General features: G+C 41.9%; 2 protein-coding genes across 3 annotated transcripts; both read right to left on the reverse strand.

Annotated features, from left to right (window-relative positions):
- Positions 1-948: 948 nt before the first annotated feature.
- Positions 949-11,332, reverse strand: LOC130703783 (neural cell adhesion molecule 1-A-like). Of its 2 annotated transcripts, none has more exons than XM_057525237.2 (10): positions 10,601-11,332; positions 10,352-10,539; positions 5,148-5,306; positions 4,550-4,937; positions 3,880-4,008; positions 3,050-3,200; positions 2,827-2,984; positions 2,635-2,760; positions 2,474-2,578; positions 949-1,627 (listed from the first exon to the last, which is right to left on the reverse strand). In XM_057525237.2, the coding sequence occupies exons 1-10, from the start codon at positions 10,734-10,736 to the stop codon at positions 1,437-1,439; spliced, it is 1,731 nt and encodes a 576-aa protein (XP_057381220.1). In that variant the 5' UTR covers positions 10,737-11,332; the 3' UTR covers positions 949-1,436. The 2 variants fall into 2 exon arrangements, with proteins under 2 accessions (XP_057381220.1, XP_057381219.1); XM_057525236.2 differs by having other exon boundaries at positions 951-1,627; positions 3,880-4,011; positions 10,601-11,330.
- A 4,210-nt stretch (positions 11,333-15,542) lies between these two features.
- On the reverse strand, positions 15,543-16,678 carry LOC130703800 (uncharacterized). The gene is made up of 3 exons (XM_057525259.2): positions 16,567-16,678; positions 16,359-16,474; positions 15,543-16,279 (listed from the first exon to the last, which is right to left on the reverse strand). The coding sequence occupies exons 2-3, from the start codon at positions 16,467-16,469 to the stop codon at positions 15,761-15,763; spliced, it is 630 nt and encodes a 209-aa protein (XP_057381242.1). The 5' UTR covers positions 16,470-16,474; positions 16,567-16,678; the 3' UTR covers positions 15,543-15,760.
- Positions 16,679-16,765: the final 87 nt, after the last annotated feature.

The raw sequence follows: 16,765 nt of genomic DNA on the forward strand, positions 1-16,765 counted from the left end.
TTGGCTATATAACCCCACACGTCTCTCATTCGGGCAACCTCAAACCTAAAACAAACATTTTAGACGATAGACGTAAAGGCCTTAATGAGGCTTTTGTTTTTATCTCGGAACGGCAGCGACAGAAGAGGATTCGGTGGCAATTATGGGACCAGCTGGAGGGACTAGAAAATAAATAGCCTCTTAAAACTGAAATCAAACGAATGTAGACATTAATAGATAAACGTAGCATAAGAATAAAGGAAATGAAAACAATGACACTCTGGGTCTTTAATTATGCAGTAATGGTTCAGAAAAATGAAAAATGAAGCAATTGAACGAAATAGCATAATGCTATTCATCGTCTTTTCTCCTGACATGTTGGCTATGTACTTTCGTTGTTTTACTTTGTGATGTAACTTCCTCTTTTATACACAATTGCGTGTGCTTTCATTGTTAGTGAACATGCCTCAATTTGGCTGACGGGGTCTTTTTGTTTGGCTGTTCAAAGTTTTGACGTGGGATTTAAATTGCGCTCGTAATTCTAACAGACAGTAAACAAATCAAGGAGGGTCTATGTTAGGCCCTTATTTTGATAGAAAAAAAAAGATAGCTCAAAGAATTCCGGGACAAAGGGCAGATTCTACCTTGTTTATAGCCACGGATTTTCAAAGCATGTGAAGCTCGTACGATATTCTATACAATATAACATGTATCTGTCACGTTCAGTGATCGACATATCGATATGCTAGGAGTCACTAAACCTCAGAATGTTTACTTTCTTTTTTTTACTTTGATCTGTTTGAAACCGGATGATTCAATTCACATGTTGGTGAATGACGATTATGAAAATAACCGATGTTCCAAATTGGAAACATCACCTATACTTGTGGGGGTATGTATAAGGACTAGAACGAAGTGTTTCTCTTTGGCTGTTGTTATATTTTTAAACATCCTATATGCGGATGCAAGAACAAGAAGAATACCACACATGACTTTTTGGCTTGAAATGCCGGAAAAGAAAAACGTAAATAGAAGAATTGGCAAATTCGGTATTGTTAAAACAAACCAACATATAAACGTGAGATATTTGACAAGAGTAGCTATGTAGATTCATCACTCACTTTACACCTGATGCTAGTGATGAAGATTTCAAGCTTCCCACAGCAGCTCACATCTTTCAACGTCTTTCTCTCAGTGGGTTACTCTTATTGGGATTGATTGGAAACAAGATCAAAATCTGTATAATGAAAATCAGATAGCGTCCATTACATGTTTCACTATTGGCCGCATGCGTTTTTGAAATGGCGTGATCAGGCCTGACGCAAAACGACCAATTATATTTTGATACATCAAACATTGTAGATTTCTTTTTAAATAATTGAAGTCCAATAGTTCTTCACTACTGGCATAAGTACTGAGAGATATGATATCACCGGCACAAAAGTTTAAAAAAAAAACTATACAGCAAAAACAAATAAGAGAAAAACGACGAGCGGATAACGAATGAACGATAGGGCTGCCTGGATGCGAGGGACAGCACCGGAAGAACTGCCTCTTCTGATCTGATTAGCCGTCTCATCGCGTTGCTCTTGTTTTCTATCCCCGTACTCGTCACTAGGAGACATGGACATTGGCGACAACGACGTCTCTGTTGAACACACATTATTATTTTTAGACGCAAAATATTTCAGGCCATAAACATAAAGAAAAACATTTTTTTTTTCAAAAATAACCTACTTCATTTTCCAAGTATTTTCTAGTTCAAATGTTATCGACATATTTCTCGTTGTTTGTCACATTCATTGAGAAGAGAGCGGTAGGGGAGAAACGTGACTTTACCCGCAGGCATTTTGGCACGACCAGTCCCGCTTTCAAGAGATTGTATCTATACCATTTACAAATCTTTTTGATGAGAACTCCTCCCTCCCCCGGCGAGAAGATCAGACAACATCCGTTCAAAACGTTTCCGGAATGTGTCACTTTATTACGCACTGAGTCCTCTATAGGATATTTAAATGGCTTTTTACAATATAGACTCCCCCAATCCATCGCTTGATGGCTGTCTTCATCTGTCATATCCTTCCATATCTTCTTATCTCTCCCTCCCCCTAGCCCGTCCTTCGAACCCGGTAGCCATTATAAAGCTCCAACTGTTTTCACTGCTTCAAACGGAATCAGCAACTCCCTTCTATACCCATACATCGTACCCACTCGAACTTTTATAGTAGGGTTCAGACTTCCATATATAGAATCCATTTCCTCCACTTCAAGAATCTTCACTGCTCATTTCTCCCCCGTCCTCCTATCCCCCTCCCCCCCTTTCGCTAATTCCTTATCTTTTCTCGTGTGCTGTGTTTGAAAAGTTGTTACGTATAATAGATTCTAGGTTAAGTATGAACACCAGCAAATGTCGACTCTTTGAAGTCTTCAACAGAACATGTCTTAAGATTAACTGAAATCAAATCAGAAAGTAATTTATTGGATAACTTCTTACCATGTTTTTGGTGACGTGAATGTTTCTTCTTGTTGGTGTGGGCCTTTTGGCCCGTTACGCCATTGTTATTCGGCCGTCCTTTAGTTGATTGATGACCATCACCATCTGCTGAAAAGAGCATGTAAACACAAGTTTAAATTACGTCAAACTCGGTAACTGACCGTCTTCCTCTTCTTCCTCTCCATCGTCTTCATTATCGTCGTTGATAATGAAATCGTTAGTAGCACCTAAAGTGGATATCGCCGAACGAATGGTCGGTGTCGGGCCGGACGTTGCTCTCGCCACTTCTATTTTCAGATTTATGAGATTCGTCTGAATTGAAATCACGTAAGAAGTGAATAGCCATTTCTTACCGTAGATTTGAATTGAGGCTTCTGCTGTGCCGAGTGAGTTTGCGGCTACGCAAATATAAGCGCTCTTGTCTTGTGGCTGGAAGTTGTGGATGATTAACGACATGCTCGTCTTGTAGCTGGAAGTCCCACCTCTTTCACCGTCGATACTGTACTTAGCGCTATAACAATCCACGATCAAACTCAGAATTTAAGAGCTACACAACTCATTAACACTTCAGGTTACCTCGGCAGGATCGTGTTGTGTTGGTCTTGTTGTCGTCCCTTCATCCAGTAGTTGATGCTCGGCGGATGCGATTCGACTTGGCAAGTCAGACGGACATCAGTGCCCAGCAGGGCACCCACCACATTCATCGAAGATGTCACCAACGGTGGAACTTAACAATCAGAAATGGCAAAAATATTTTTGAACGCTTGCATCTACAGTCTTTTCAACACTCTTTGCATATAAAGGCCCAGTGTATGAAACCTGCCCGTGTACAGGATCAAAGGGAAGTCGGTTCTATAACATTAGCAAGGACTTTCAATAAAACTAAGCTCGGCAGAAGGGCAAATAATAAAAAGACCCTAGATCTATATGACCAACATGGCCATTCTTGCTTCTCATCGACGGATTAAACCTATGGTTGGAAGTTGCGTGTGCCCAGCTAAAAGACCGTTTGAATGTTGCACGAAAAATCTAAACAGACATTATTCTAAAAAGGGATAAAAAAAAAGGGAACGAAAATAAACTATAAACGTGGCAAAAGGATCTACTGGATATCGCCTTAGAGCTTTTGTCAGAATAGAAAGCTTCCCCACACAGCGAAAGCGTATATATCAAGAGCTCTACACTATATATACCGCTAGCAGTTAAATGTAATGGTGATCCTTCCATTGCGGATGGAAGGGTGGGGGTGGAGGGGGGGCTGCGTAAAAATGGGCATCGCTCTTTTATTTGGTTATGTCTATGTTTGTGCCTCTCTTTCTCTAGCTACCGTAATACAGACCGTTATTTACAGTACATTAATACCAAATGGAATACGAACAGAAAAGGAAATGATGTTGCAGACTTACAGTTGACGTTGAGGGGGACTCGCTTGCTGACGGCGGGCGGTACGTCGTTGGAGGCGATGCACATGTAGGCGGCCATCATTTGGCGTGTAACGCGGTACAGTCTCAGCGTCTCACCGTGATATGCTTCCACTTCTTGGAAAAATGTGCAAAAGACGTCATTAAAATAAATGATTGAAATCGACACAAATTCACAGCAAAAATGTATGTGCCGTTGCTTTGTGACAACTGCATTAAACACACGCACGCGTTGGCTGGAGGAAAATAACACTGTCAATGTAACTAACAAAAGGCATTGTTGTCTATTCCATCAAGAAGCCCAAGGCCCAGATGCCATTGTCGTATGCATTGATTCTTTTTAAAAGCCCACTATAGCCATTGATTCCTTTAAAACAATTTAAATTCAACTTGTGGGACGAATTTCCGTCAGCAAAGAAACGCGGACGGAATTAACATGCAAAAGGTCGTGGTATGCCAACGGCGAAACAAGTAAGTAGACGGACAGGAACATCTTTTTGTTCCATAGCCACCCATTTCTAATGAAACATAGCAACAATCAACTGACAGCTGAAAACTGTCCAGCGGTCGGCAGTTTAAACATTCACAAGGCAACCAAGACATGACCTCAAAAAAAAAATACAAAAAATCATTGATGTTCATTTTCACTCTATACCTTTGGATCGTTCCCTTGTCATGGGGACTGCAATTGCTTGATGCTGATGTTGGTGATGAGTCTGCAATCCAGGAACAATAGCGTCATCGATTGTTGTTGCTGTTGCGTTGGCGGGCACGATACTCCCGCCGGAGGATGTTTTCATTCCATGGTGATTGTTGTGATTGGATTGCGACGTCGGGGGCATGGGACGAAATACGACGATCTTTTGGCCGTCCTCGCGACGCCACACGATCCTCGGTGTCGGTTTGCCCGTGGCCGTGCACGTCAGCGTCACGTTGTCGCCTTCGTTCACAGTGACGTCACTCGTACTCCGATCGTCGACTATATCCGGAGGCACCTGAACTTGAATGCAACCTAATTGCTTCTTCATCACGGCTGTGTTGATCTGTGTATCCACCAACGTCCCCGTTTTTTTGTTTTTTTTTCCGGAATTCAATCATCAAAAGTAGCGGTTAACAATGTATTCTGCATATTTCATTGATATGTGATCAAGTGAGGCTTCTTATTGAGAGCATGGCTAATAAAGAATGAGATAGGAACTTGATTTCCATGGAAAATAACAGATAACAGCTGACGGGAGACAATCTCCAATTACCTGACACATGTAACATCCTTGATCGGATTCTTTGATTTGTCGAATGTGCAGGTTCCAGGTGCGTGACTCGTCGTGAGTCACGGAAACGCGTGGATTGTGCGTCACCACACGACGATGGAGACTCAAAATTGTTTGGTCGTCAGCCCTCAGCCAGCCAACCTATCAATGTTTAAATGTTTTGGTTTTGATTATTAGGTAACAACTACGAAGGCAACTTGACGTCATTGCAAATCAAAGCTCGAGCTCAGCTTTTATAATACAAATTCAATATTTGCATACAGTTTAAAACGAATGTGATCGTTCAATCTACACAAGAAAACGTTCGCTGATTAATACACAATTATTTGAATATTCATTCATTTATCAATCGCTTTAAACTCTAGAATCTGTCGCGGTTTCCACGACAACCTTCTTCTTCTAATCGCATCGCTTAAGTACACCATAACAATCATAACAAATGGAAAAGAGGGGCGGATGTCGCCAACGGGTTTTGCTCCGGCACCGCAATTCGAATGGCTATACATTCTCTATCTTATACTCCGTATTTTTTTTGTTGTTTTTGTTTTAAACTCGAGAATAGCAGTTAGAGGAAAGGTTATGACAACAGCTGCGTGCTAACTGTTTGTCGTTTGCTGCCCGTCCTTGCACCGATCCCCGTCTGCTATAATAAACTATACACGCCGCTGGGTTTTTTCTTCACTGACTCGGTTCTCTCATATGTTTTCATCTCCCTCTGCTCTCGTACGAAAACATTTCTCCGACTGTGACGAGCCAAGCCACGACGATTTACGAATCGATATTATTAGAAAAACGCGGATGTCGGGGCCCTATAGTACAAATGGCCGCCATAGGCATCAGCCACTTGGTCTTGTTTATCCGTCTCGATCGTGTCCTTTAGGGCTGATTGTTTTCACTGGCTGTCTATAGAAAACACCATCACGCCTTGTGATTGCGTTGATTGCCTTCGAGGTTTTTGCCCACATTTCATTCGATATGAACTAAACACGTTTTCCTTACGTTTGAATCACCATAGCTTGCGGGTTTGAAACGTCTTCTTTTTACATGCAATCGTTTGTTTCCCCTTTCTAAAAACAAACGTCTTTTCGCTGGTCCTAGTTCGCTGTCAATCTTCCAACGTATTTCAGCTGTTTTGTTTTACTTTTCTGTGTGTGTGTGTGTGTGTGTGTTTCTCTCAATGATTAATCACGTCTATATAGTATACCGAGTTCAATAAAGCAATCCTCATATTGCTAGACGCTATATTGTGTGATGGCCCTGATGTCGATCGGGGTTCAGCGTGCGCTTGCGATTCAATTATCTCTGGAAAGCCACGGGGGAATGTTGGTCAGTCAGTGCTAGGAAAGAAAGAGCTTCTTTATTGGGTGTAGCTGTGCTTGCGATGAGAAACCACCTACAGTCGATCGTCATTTCACGTCAGTCTTATATAGCGAAGCGACCGCTGAGATTGAATGGGAAAACAGCTGATTTCCTATATGGCGTTGGATTCTCAGCTTCCAGCAGGACGACGATCGGCAAAGTTTCGAAAGGTTTGGTTACAGTAACTAAGTAATCAACGAAAAGCAGATAGAAACAGGGTTGGTGCTTTCCGCAGTACAGCTGTCGATAGCAGCCTAAAAGATAACGACGCTGTGAGCTCTACAAATTTTTGCACAGCAGTTCGTTAATTCATTTCTGCCATCACTTTGATTATTTTGCGGCGATTGGCACTTGGCCTTTATTGGCCTTCCTTGCATTTTATCCTGATTTTCACACACTAATCCGTGTCTTATTTCCAAGTCACAGTGTACAACGTATACAACTATAGCTATATAAGATTTCGCAGAAAACTACCCAGATCAATTATAGCAATTGAATCCAGTACGTTCTTCATTGTACGGGATGATACAGTTCTCCCAGCTTTGATCTTTAGCAAATCAAATTCACAGCTGAAACGGTAGAATTCCCAACGACTTTTGAACACGCACGCCAATTGCCTTGAAATGACCAGATGGAAACCCGATCGTGTTCTCTAACGGTTTCTAGTGAATTCGCTATCAATGCAATAAATCGCATTTCAATACTCAAATCGATCGTGACGTATCAACCCCTTCCCTCTTTTTTTCCCTACCTTCTACATATTTCTCGATCTTTCTTACCTTCGCTTGGATTAGCATAAAAGCAAAACATGGGACATTACAGGAGCTATTTAGTTTTGAAAGGTGTTCCATCATTTACATAGTTTTCTTTAGATGTGGGGGTTTTCATTTGCCTACCTTACCTCCTCCCTCCAAATTTCCATAAAATTCATTGTCCTTGAATCGTTTTGCATTGGATTGATATTTTCACAGGCGTTTTGTTTCGAATATCGTGCAAAACATGTAAATTTGTTGCAACATAACATAGCAACTAAAACTAATCGCCATTGTTATGTAAAATAAGTGTGGCTCCAAAAACAATTGTCTCGGAGCTATACATTTAAGATTTCGTCAGCATTTAAAGCCAAAAGGTAGTCAGGGGAAAGAACATTCTGTTAGTTTACAACCACAAATGCGAACAAATTGTATTAGGCAAATGAAGGGGAATGAAAATCTATTGGACAAATAGATAGCCTCTCTATACGGTTTTATGGGTTTAGCTTCGAGTCAAAGTTCTCTGTTCTAAGGGCTGCACAAGACGCCGGCTTGCTGGATGTCGCTTAGAATATCAATACATACTGGCCCTGCTGCGCTGATGAGTCTACTTCTACCGTACTTTGCATGCCAAGTGCGTAATCGGTTCATTTATTTTATTTTAGGTTTTTGCCCCGTACGTAACTGGCATAAAACAAGAGAAGAGAGAACTGAATTAACATTTTTCGGGCAATTCCGGGCACATGTAAAAGAACAGAAAGAAAAGGAGAAAATGATAAAAGAAGAGGGAAAAAAAGGGGGAGACTATCAACTTCTGCAGGTTTCGGTGGGTGGCAGAATGAAGCGAAAACATTGGAGTGATGATGGGAAACGAGTAGACGGAATAAATAAATAAAAAAAAATGGCAATGGATCGTTTTCGTCTTCACTCGTTCGAGTGAAATGGCTCCTCTGTCTGTTGCTGTACTTGTTCCTCATCCGCTATTCATATGTCCTTTTCATATTCGCGCTAGATGATGTGAATATAAAAAAACATTTGCCTCAACTTGTAGCGTCTCGAGGACCGAGACGAACAACAACTTGAACAACAGCAAAGATGCGAAGGTGTGTCGATGTCATCTTCTATTTTTTTTTATGACCTCTGTTTTCAGACGAAACGCACCACACCTATCTCATATTTTTCTGTTTCTTAGATGCGAAGGAAGGAAGCAGCACAGCGTGACGTACCCTGGGACTTTCTTCGGGCCTTCTAACATAACTCATCGTTGTTGTTTTTTTTTTTCAGCCGCTGCTGTCTCATTGCTGTAAATTGCCTCGCCCACCTTTTCCTCCAGCAAGGATAAGGGGACGTAACTGTCACAAATTGCCACCTAAACAACCAGAAAATGCTTTACGATTTCCATGTGTGACGATGTGCTAATAGCTTCTGTCCCTTCTTCCCTTTTTCTGCTACTTGAGGTAGTATTTTTTGTTTTCAAATGCGGTTAGATGAGCAGTCTGCCTTTTTTAAAGAGAACGTAACCTCGTTGGATCTTCTCCGTTTTAATGGAGTAGATGTAGCTGGAACTTGGAGCGTTCCACATGTCTTTATTTGTTTCTTTCTAGTGGCATATTTTTTTTTTTTTAGAGACCCTCTGCATCCATTTCTTTCTTATGCTCGTTCATCATCACCCTTCCAGCACCTCGGATGGTATACCCTCGATTCTTGCTTCTGTAAATGAGATCCAGCCAAAAAAAAAAGCACCATCATTTCTGTGCCAACGTACACAGCCACCGTATGCTAATTTCACACGCTTTCGTCGTCGTATACGTTCTTTCTCATGTGTGTGTGGATGGGTCTACGTTGTGGATAACTGGACTGTCGCCACTGACTGATGGTCTTTTCTGCCTGTGCGTTCTTCTTTCTTCCGCCTTCCTCATCATCACCTTCCGTTCTCACATCTTATTCTTCCCCATTTTCCCCTCGGGTTCCTTTACTTTATTTTTTTTTTTTTTATCTCCTTTATCGTAGCTTCCCTCCTTATTTCTCCCTCAAATTTCTCAGATAGTTATTGCGTTTTCTCTTTGATGCATAATGACATCTTTTTGCTTTCACTTTTCAATTTCTTTGATTCGTTTTTTATTGTTTCTGTTCTTCAGCTTTGAGCTACAGATTGCAAAGCGATTGTCACATCAGCAAAAGACTTGGCCGCTTAATTGTCGCCTTACGCTGTACACAATGCGGCACTCGAAATTTCCTTTCGGCTGGAACAAAGATCGAGAGGGGGGGGAATAGAAAGGCAAATAATGAATGCCGCTACTTGCGGGCTTTGCGTGACACGCCAATTTGCGGATTATGGCCATCGTTTGACGGCACATCGTGCGGAATTGAGGAATAATCTTTTATCCGCAAGTCATTGAACATTAAAAGAAGGACAGTTATACAGTAGCAAATTATGCATAACAAAGACTAGTTTCATCACTCAAATAGCCTTGATCTTCCCAACTGTGTAAAAAAACGAGGCTACTTTTGAGCTTTAGACGCAACTTTGAAATGCATTTAAATGCAAAACTTGATATTTATTAAAATACGAATGTACACGAACTTTGGCAGGGACCTTGGTTGGACAACAAAGTCCGCTTCGTTTTAAAAAGGAAGGTGAACAAGTTGTGTTTCGCGTGGGTGTTTCAAAGTAGTCCCATTCAAGTGGATACGCGCAAGTGCGTGCTCTTATTTGCATATGATGTGAGACGTATCCGCGCAAGCAACGTCACATCAATTCTTTTTGTCATACCCATCGAGAAATTACCATATGTGAAAACAAATCTGAATCCTTCCCTTTATATTTTGATTCCCCCTCCCTCGAAGCGGATGTTTACCCTGCGGCTGACAATGCACTTTCGTGTACAATTTGAAAATGCAAACCTACCGCCCCCTATTCTTGTTAGTATATATATATATATATATATATATACACGCAAATAACTCTAAAAAGGATAACAGGTCGGAAATCAGACATGCAAAACAAATAATGATGGCGGTATGCCGAAAGCCTGCGGTGTACAGGTGGGATTGGTACATATCGGATGGACTTACCTTGTACTCTGCCAGATTGTTGATGACGCAAGATAAGACGGCCTCACGACCCAACGGCACCGTGACATTTCGGATGAGTTCCGCAAAATGCGGCGCACCGGGCGATGTGATCGAAGATGATGCGTCCACATCCGCGAACATCACCGATCCCGTGAACATATGCGGACGCCGTGAGGATGATGGCTCACCTGTATCCGTTTACAACAAGATCAGCAACAATGAAACTGTATATCCCAAAGGAAATCAAACCTGACACTCCCAATATGACAGTCAGAATTGATGTGATTAAGCATATCATCTTCACTGTTGTCGTCGTTCCAGTGCACTGATGTCGTTTGCTGAGATCCATAATAAAGGATATTAGGAGCTGGACCGAGAAGAACATTGGCACATGGTTGCGTGCGCTCGTGAATATAGAAAATAAACAGAGAGCGTAACGTACCAGGTCCACTGAGACCCTTAACAAAAGCAATCAGGTGGTTTCACGCAAACGTCAGTAGCGAACGTAAACTGTCACCGCAGCTCGGACCAAACGAAATCACGGGATATCCGATCACTGTCTTGTTGCTTAGGCACCAACCCAACCGCAGGCACTCGCCATTATTCAAATGAAGAGGCTTCGCGGCCAGCCCATTAGCAAGCACTGTGAACGAGGCGCGGCTTACACGCTACGTTCATTGCGCACGCCACATTGCTCGTTTAAAATTGAGTCGGTAAATGTTTTTGCAATGAAATGCTGAGTTAATTGACACACCTCATTCAGTTAGTTCATTTGAGCTGCACCAAAAACCGTGTGTAACGTAGCTTTTCACTATTTACGACGTTGAACTCTTAATAGCCCTCAAGCTTAGTTATTTCAAATAGCAAAACTGTTATTTGATTTGTGTTGTATGGCTCTCTGTCGAGCTCAGTTGAATCCGGTAATAAATGTGGTGCCTTAATAGCGGCCAGTTAGCAAGGCGTGGCCCTTTTGAAGAGACGTCTTCTCCGGCCGACGGGCAGAGGTGCACTGATTCTTTCACCCTCCCACTCCCACCCTTCTATAGGCTAAGTTGGCCGTAAATGCAAAAGAGACGTAGGGTTCTCATGTGAAGGTTAGCTAAAAGAAACTCTAGAGCAAATAGGTATGTCTAGACGGAGTAGTGCGTGTGACCGGCGTGAAGGACGACTGGCGACAGACTGAAGATTCAGCAGCACGAGTCGTCATGGATGAGCATTTTTTAAGTACAGCGTTCACAGTCACATGATCATTCGATCCTCCCTCGCATCCCGTTTTCCTTGCGATGCTGCGAGCTCTTAAACATCTCACTCGTGTGTTTTGGGTCCCCGTTTTTTTCTTTTTCTAGCGAATGGAACGTACAGCATCCGGCAAGCCAAAACGTGCGCCATCCATGTTTGCGCAGCGAAGGAAAATCAGATGGGAAATTAATTATTTCCATAAAGCTGTGTTCGTATATAAAAGCTATTATAGAGCTTTAAATCCATATCTCGTATAGTATCGCCAATCAGATTTTCATTTTCTTTAGCTATTCATATCGCCGAAGATGGCCGAAGTCTAAGGTCCATGGCAATTTCATTTTTCATCATTTTTCGTATTTTACGTCATCAGGCCGTTTGTGGAACTCTTCGATCAGATCAACAACCAACTGGAAAATGAAACATTTGTTCTACTTTATGGATTTATAGCTTTCAAACATCAGATACACATCTAGACAGTTCATATATTATAAACCGTGGGTTTACAGGTCATGGGAAACGCATTTCGATTTTCTTTTTTCTCTCATTCCAATTGAAAATGAAAAATAAAATCAGATGAAATTAGGTAGAAGCAGGAATTGGAAGAAGAAAAATGAAAACTACAACAAAGCAATCAGCATCTGAGATGACGGACGCCGCATCATTCATTCGCCATCTCAAAGGTTGATTTTTTATATTTTTAGAACCGTTGATATTAAAGTCAACTGTGCTCTCGTCATAGCTGTAAATAAATGAAATTCTTTTCTTTGCTTGCATTTTTATGTTTTGCGTGTTACGGGGAACGCCGCTATTGTAGGCACGTGTCGTATTTCTTTTTTTCTTATTGTCGTGTCACCGGCCCAATTGATGCGGTTGGATCTAGATGTCGAATACAAATTGAATGGGGAATCACAAATGCGGTGCAAAAGACCAATAGCCTTGGCAGAAAAAAAAAATCGCAATACAACTGCTGCTGCTGATTAGCTGATTCAATTGGAAGATGACGAGACTTGACTAGACGTGCGATCGATAATCGATAATAGGGATGGATGCTGTTTGTGCTGGTAGACATTGTACGACCAACAGAATTCCTCATTTTTTATTCATTTAAAACTCGTTCACTGCTTATCAATTCACTTGCATGCGCTTCCATTTTTTCATCTATTTTATATTTCATGTTTAAGTTTAATCTATGTAGTGATAAGCTTTCGACGATGCGGAATGTATCGGTAAGGCAATTTAACTATCATTGAAGAGGCTAACAAATGCCGATGAAACGATGTCCAACCAATAAAAGACGCTAAACATGGGAATAGTCATTGATCAGACTGGACATCACTGTCCTTCTGACTAGTCCAGTCCCTGCAGCGTTAGGTCAAGAAGGACGGAACGACGCGCCACGTTTACTACCGTCAAACTAAAAATAAATCGCAGGAATTCAAAAGCAAAAAAAAAAAAAAAAAAGGAATCAAAATCAGTGGCCGAATAACTTGAGAGACTGCGGCGACAATTGAATTGTCACGAGCCCCAAAGCGCATCGAGAGCGATGTCTTCCCCTGAAATGCAATCAGCTACCGCGAGAGCAACGACAGGGTTAGGTGCGGACGCTGGCTCCGCAAATCGTATCAAACACATTACGTAAGCTGGAGTAGACTGATAGGCATATAGACAGGCTCACACGCATGACTTTGGATTTCCTTTTGTCTTTCCCCCAAAAGGCCGTTGAAAAGTTCTCCTCCGACTACATATATACAGAAAGTTATACACACACACACACACACACTATACGCAGTAAGAGTATATATAGAGAGAGAGATGCATTATGGAGTTTGCGTTCGGTCGTGTCACGTTGGCGTCTTGCTTAATAGTTAGGTGTAGGCCACTATACTGATTCTATCCTGTTTTTTTGATTATCTGATTTATGGCTGATTGACTGGGCGTCCGCAGCCAATTCGATTGGTCCGCGTGACGAATGAAATCACGTCTGCAGGCCCGTGATGGTCAAGAACCTACATGCCATACCAGCGCGTCCTAGTGTGTTATATTCTATACACGGATAGTGGAGTTTAATAATATATGGCAGTGATAGAATGCTACATGGACACATCGACGTAGTAGAAACAAAAAGAGAAGGGGCACACAAAAAAGAGGTGGGGGGGCATGAGTTTAGTATTTATTTGCACAGTTTGTGAGGGGTAAAAATGGACAGCGCAATTCTGCTGTGGCTGGTCGACGAGTGATAGCAGAAGCAATGGCGATCGAATACGTCAAACAAAATATGATATAGAAACCAGTATATATATATATAGCAATAGAACGTGTAATAGAGTTTGTTTTGTTTTTGCCATGGAGGGTCCACTGTGCCCTTATTGGATAGGAGGTACAATGGAAACGCAAGAAACAAGGGCATGCCTGTATATGTGAATCGAAAAGAATTGCGGGCTGATGGATGACTGTGTACACGTCTAGAAATGGAACGGATAGAACCTTCAGACAATATGGACCTTATAGCAATTTTCTTTGTGCCACGCTGGGATGTTCGTAGAATTCCAAAAGAAAAAGGGGTTAAAGCGTATTGCAATTTTTCCTGATTCGGTCGGCTGACTGAATTATTCAAATGATAGGATTTAGGTGGAATAAACAGGCTATGCCTAAGGAAATGAGACTGGCAATCATAAATTTGCGTGCAATCCTCTACGCTTGTCGTCTCTTATTTTTCTTCTGTGCTCTTTCCTGCACTTTGAAAAACATTGTCATCATTCTGAAACCATCTTCATAAAAACTGAGCAAGGAAAGAGGCAGGTGCTGCGATGATCGTTTATCATTCTTTCTAGAATCCTCATCAACTCTATCAGCATCATCATTACTCTAGTGGTGGCGTCTCTTTTTCTTGTCGCTTTAACCTTCGTCGTCGTCATCTTCTGGCGTCGTCCCATCTCGGCTCGTGTGAGTGAGCATCACGTTGAAACACCTGGCCATTTTTCCACGAGCGCCAGCTCACCGCAAGCCGGACGTTCTGTCGTGTAACATCGTTCATCCAAACACCATATCCCAGTCTGTTTCGATGATGAATCGACATTTATGCTGGCCGTTTCATTCTACGCTTCCAAGGCTTTACTATAGGGATAGGAGCAATTTTTTAAAAGATATTTGCTTATTGACACTTCTCGGTTTCATATAATGATCCTATTTTGTTACGGAAGTAAGGTTCAATTAAGTACCGAACGCCATTCGTCCTCCGTATCCGATATTCGAAGTCAAAATTTTAAACCCAATTTTTGTACATAATGTCGGGCTTAAAAAGTCGGGCTTAAAAAAGTCGGGCTTAAAAGTCGGGCTTAAATTTTTGGCTTATTTTCATATTTATTAAAACTGAAATATAGCCAAGTATGCATGATTTAAACGGGGATCACGAAACTCAGCTTCGTTTTCAAGCGATTCGATTAACCATAATGGGTCAAATAACGATCATGTAATTGAGGGTGGATCCTTGTTCGTGTTGTTGTTATTAAATGTATTCCTTATTCGATGAAGTTGATCAATTCGATTATATTTGAAATTACACTGCTAGTTGCGTGAATAATTGAGAATGTTTGAATCAATACCTGCCGCCACTGTGGTCACCATACCGACTAGCGTGAACAACTGTACAGCCTCAATTCTCAACAGTTGAATAAAGCGAGGGCGAAGGAATTTCAATAGGGCGTAACTTTGGGATTACACGTTTAGAACAATAGGAGTTACGGTACTGTCACATACATCTACCAGCCTCTGTGTTGAAACTCTGGTCTTTTCGCACATTCATATGGATGACGTTAAGTAGGCAGCTTACGTAGTGAAGTTTTCTTATTTTATGTAATCCTGTCGGCCGGATACCATTACGTCTGGAGGAGGTACCGTAACCACATCACCCTATGCTACCAGTTGTGATCTTATTGTGTTTTTACTATTCGCTAAAGAAAAACAGGTCTCTGCAAAGACGTATGCAGAGCGAACGATGGAAAACAAACAAAGACACCAATTATCAGTTTATTAGGTTAAACGGATCATATGAATTTCAAAACTTTTCAAAAAGCAAATAACCTCAATGACAATCCACTGACATGTTGCTATTACATACGCAAACTAGTCTCAACACTCCTCTCAATTAGTGGCCGGTTTAACCGATCCATTTTAGCCGCAAAAAGTGCCACTGGTGGTGGGAGCGCCGCATACACCATTCACGCATACGGTGGTAGTGCAAACGCAATTGACACAGCTGGTAACAGTGCTCGTACCTGTGCTAGTACTTGTGGTAGTACTGATACTACTACTGCTGCTGCTGCTACTGCTACTGCTGCTGCTGCTGCTACTGCTGCTGCTTCCACTGGTACTTGTGCTACCGCTGGTACTAGTACCGGTACTAGTGCTCGTACTTGTACCCGTGGTACCCGTAGCCGTTGTACCCGTGGAACTGCTGCTGCTACTACTACTACTGCTGCTGCTGCTGGCTCTCACTGCTCTATGGCCGCCAAAGGTAACGACACAAGGACGTGCCAGGCAAATGCAACCGCTGGTAGGGCAACTGCAAGTACCTGTGGTGGTCACGCAACTGCATGGAACGCTTGAGATGGAACACATAGTACCATTTCGAACAGAATCGCTCATGATCGTGCTCTCGGTTTCCGTGCTCTCGGTTTCACTTCCTTCGTTCTGAAATTTGTTGATACGAACATTCTTGATATTATTAAGCAAAATATCTGTGACTTAATTTTCCAGAGGTATCACTTACCAAAGTGGGGGTGAGGAATACAAACCGTCCATTGGAGTGAACATTGCCTTGTTGAGCAGCAAAGGCTGCCGCTGTTAAAACAACGAACGCCATGCAAATGAACTGCGACATTCTACCTGCAAACAGAATCATTGCGAAATGTTAATATGAACGTTTCCGAGATAGATAAAATGAGTAACGTTCTATATATGTGTCAGAGTAAACTTACAGAGAATCTGCGATGGGTTTTCGTTGAAGACTGAAGAAGAGCAACAATGCTTCGTTTAATGCTTCGATCGGAATGAGGTACGATGCATCAGTGAACCAGCTAGTTATGATTCTTCGGGATTAAAGCGCCACGCGTGCAAGATCGATCGACGTAGGGCAATCGTGTTCGATAGTAATTGCGTTTATTTTTAATCCACATA

This window comes from Daphnia carinata, chromosome 8 (assembly GCF_022539665.2).
Source record: "Daphnia carinata strain CSIRO-1 chromosome 8, CSIRO_AGI_Dcar_HiC_V3, whole genome shotgun sequence".
NCBI classification, from domain to species: Eukaryota; Metazoa; Arthropoda; class Branchiopoda; order Diplostraca; family Daphniidae; genus Daphnia; species Daphnia carinata.

Coding starts and splice junctions, on each gene's coding strand:
- LOC130703783 (XM_057525236.2), bottom strand. CDS start 10,736: ATGTTCTTCTCGGTCCAGCTCCTAATATCCTTTATTATGGATCTCAGC. Junction 10,540..10,600: donor TGTCATATTGGGAGTGTCAG/GTTTGATTTCCT, acceptor AAACGGATACAG/GTGAGCCATCATCCTCACGG. Junction 4,938..5,147: donor AAGGATGTTACATGTGTCAG/GTAATTGGAGAT, acceptor GTGGATACACAG/ATCAACACAGCCGTGATGAA.
- LOC130703800 (XM_057525259.2), bottom strand. CDS start 16,469: ATGTCGCAGTTCATTTGCATGGCGTTCGTTGTTTTAACAGCGGCAGCC. Junction 16,280..16,358: donor TATTCCTCACCCCCACTTTG/GTAAGTGATACC, acceptor AACAAATTTCAG/AACGAAGGAAGTGAAACCGA.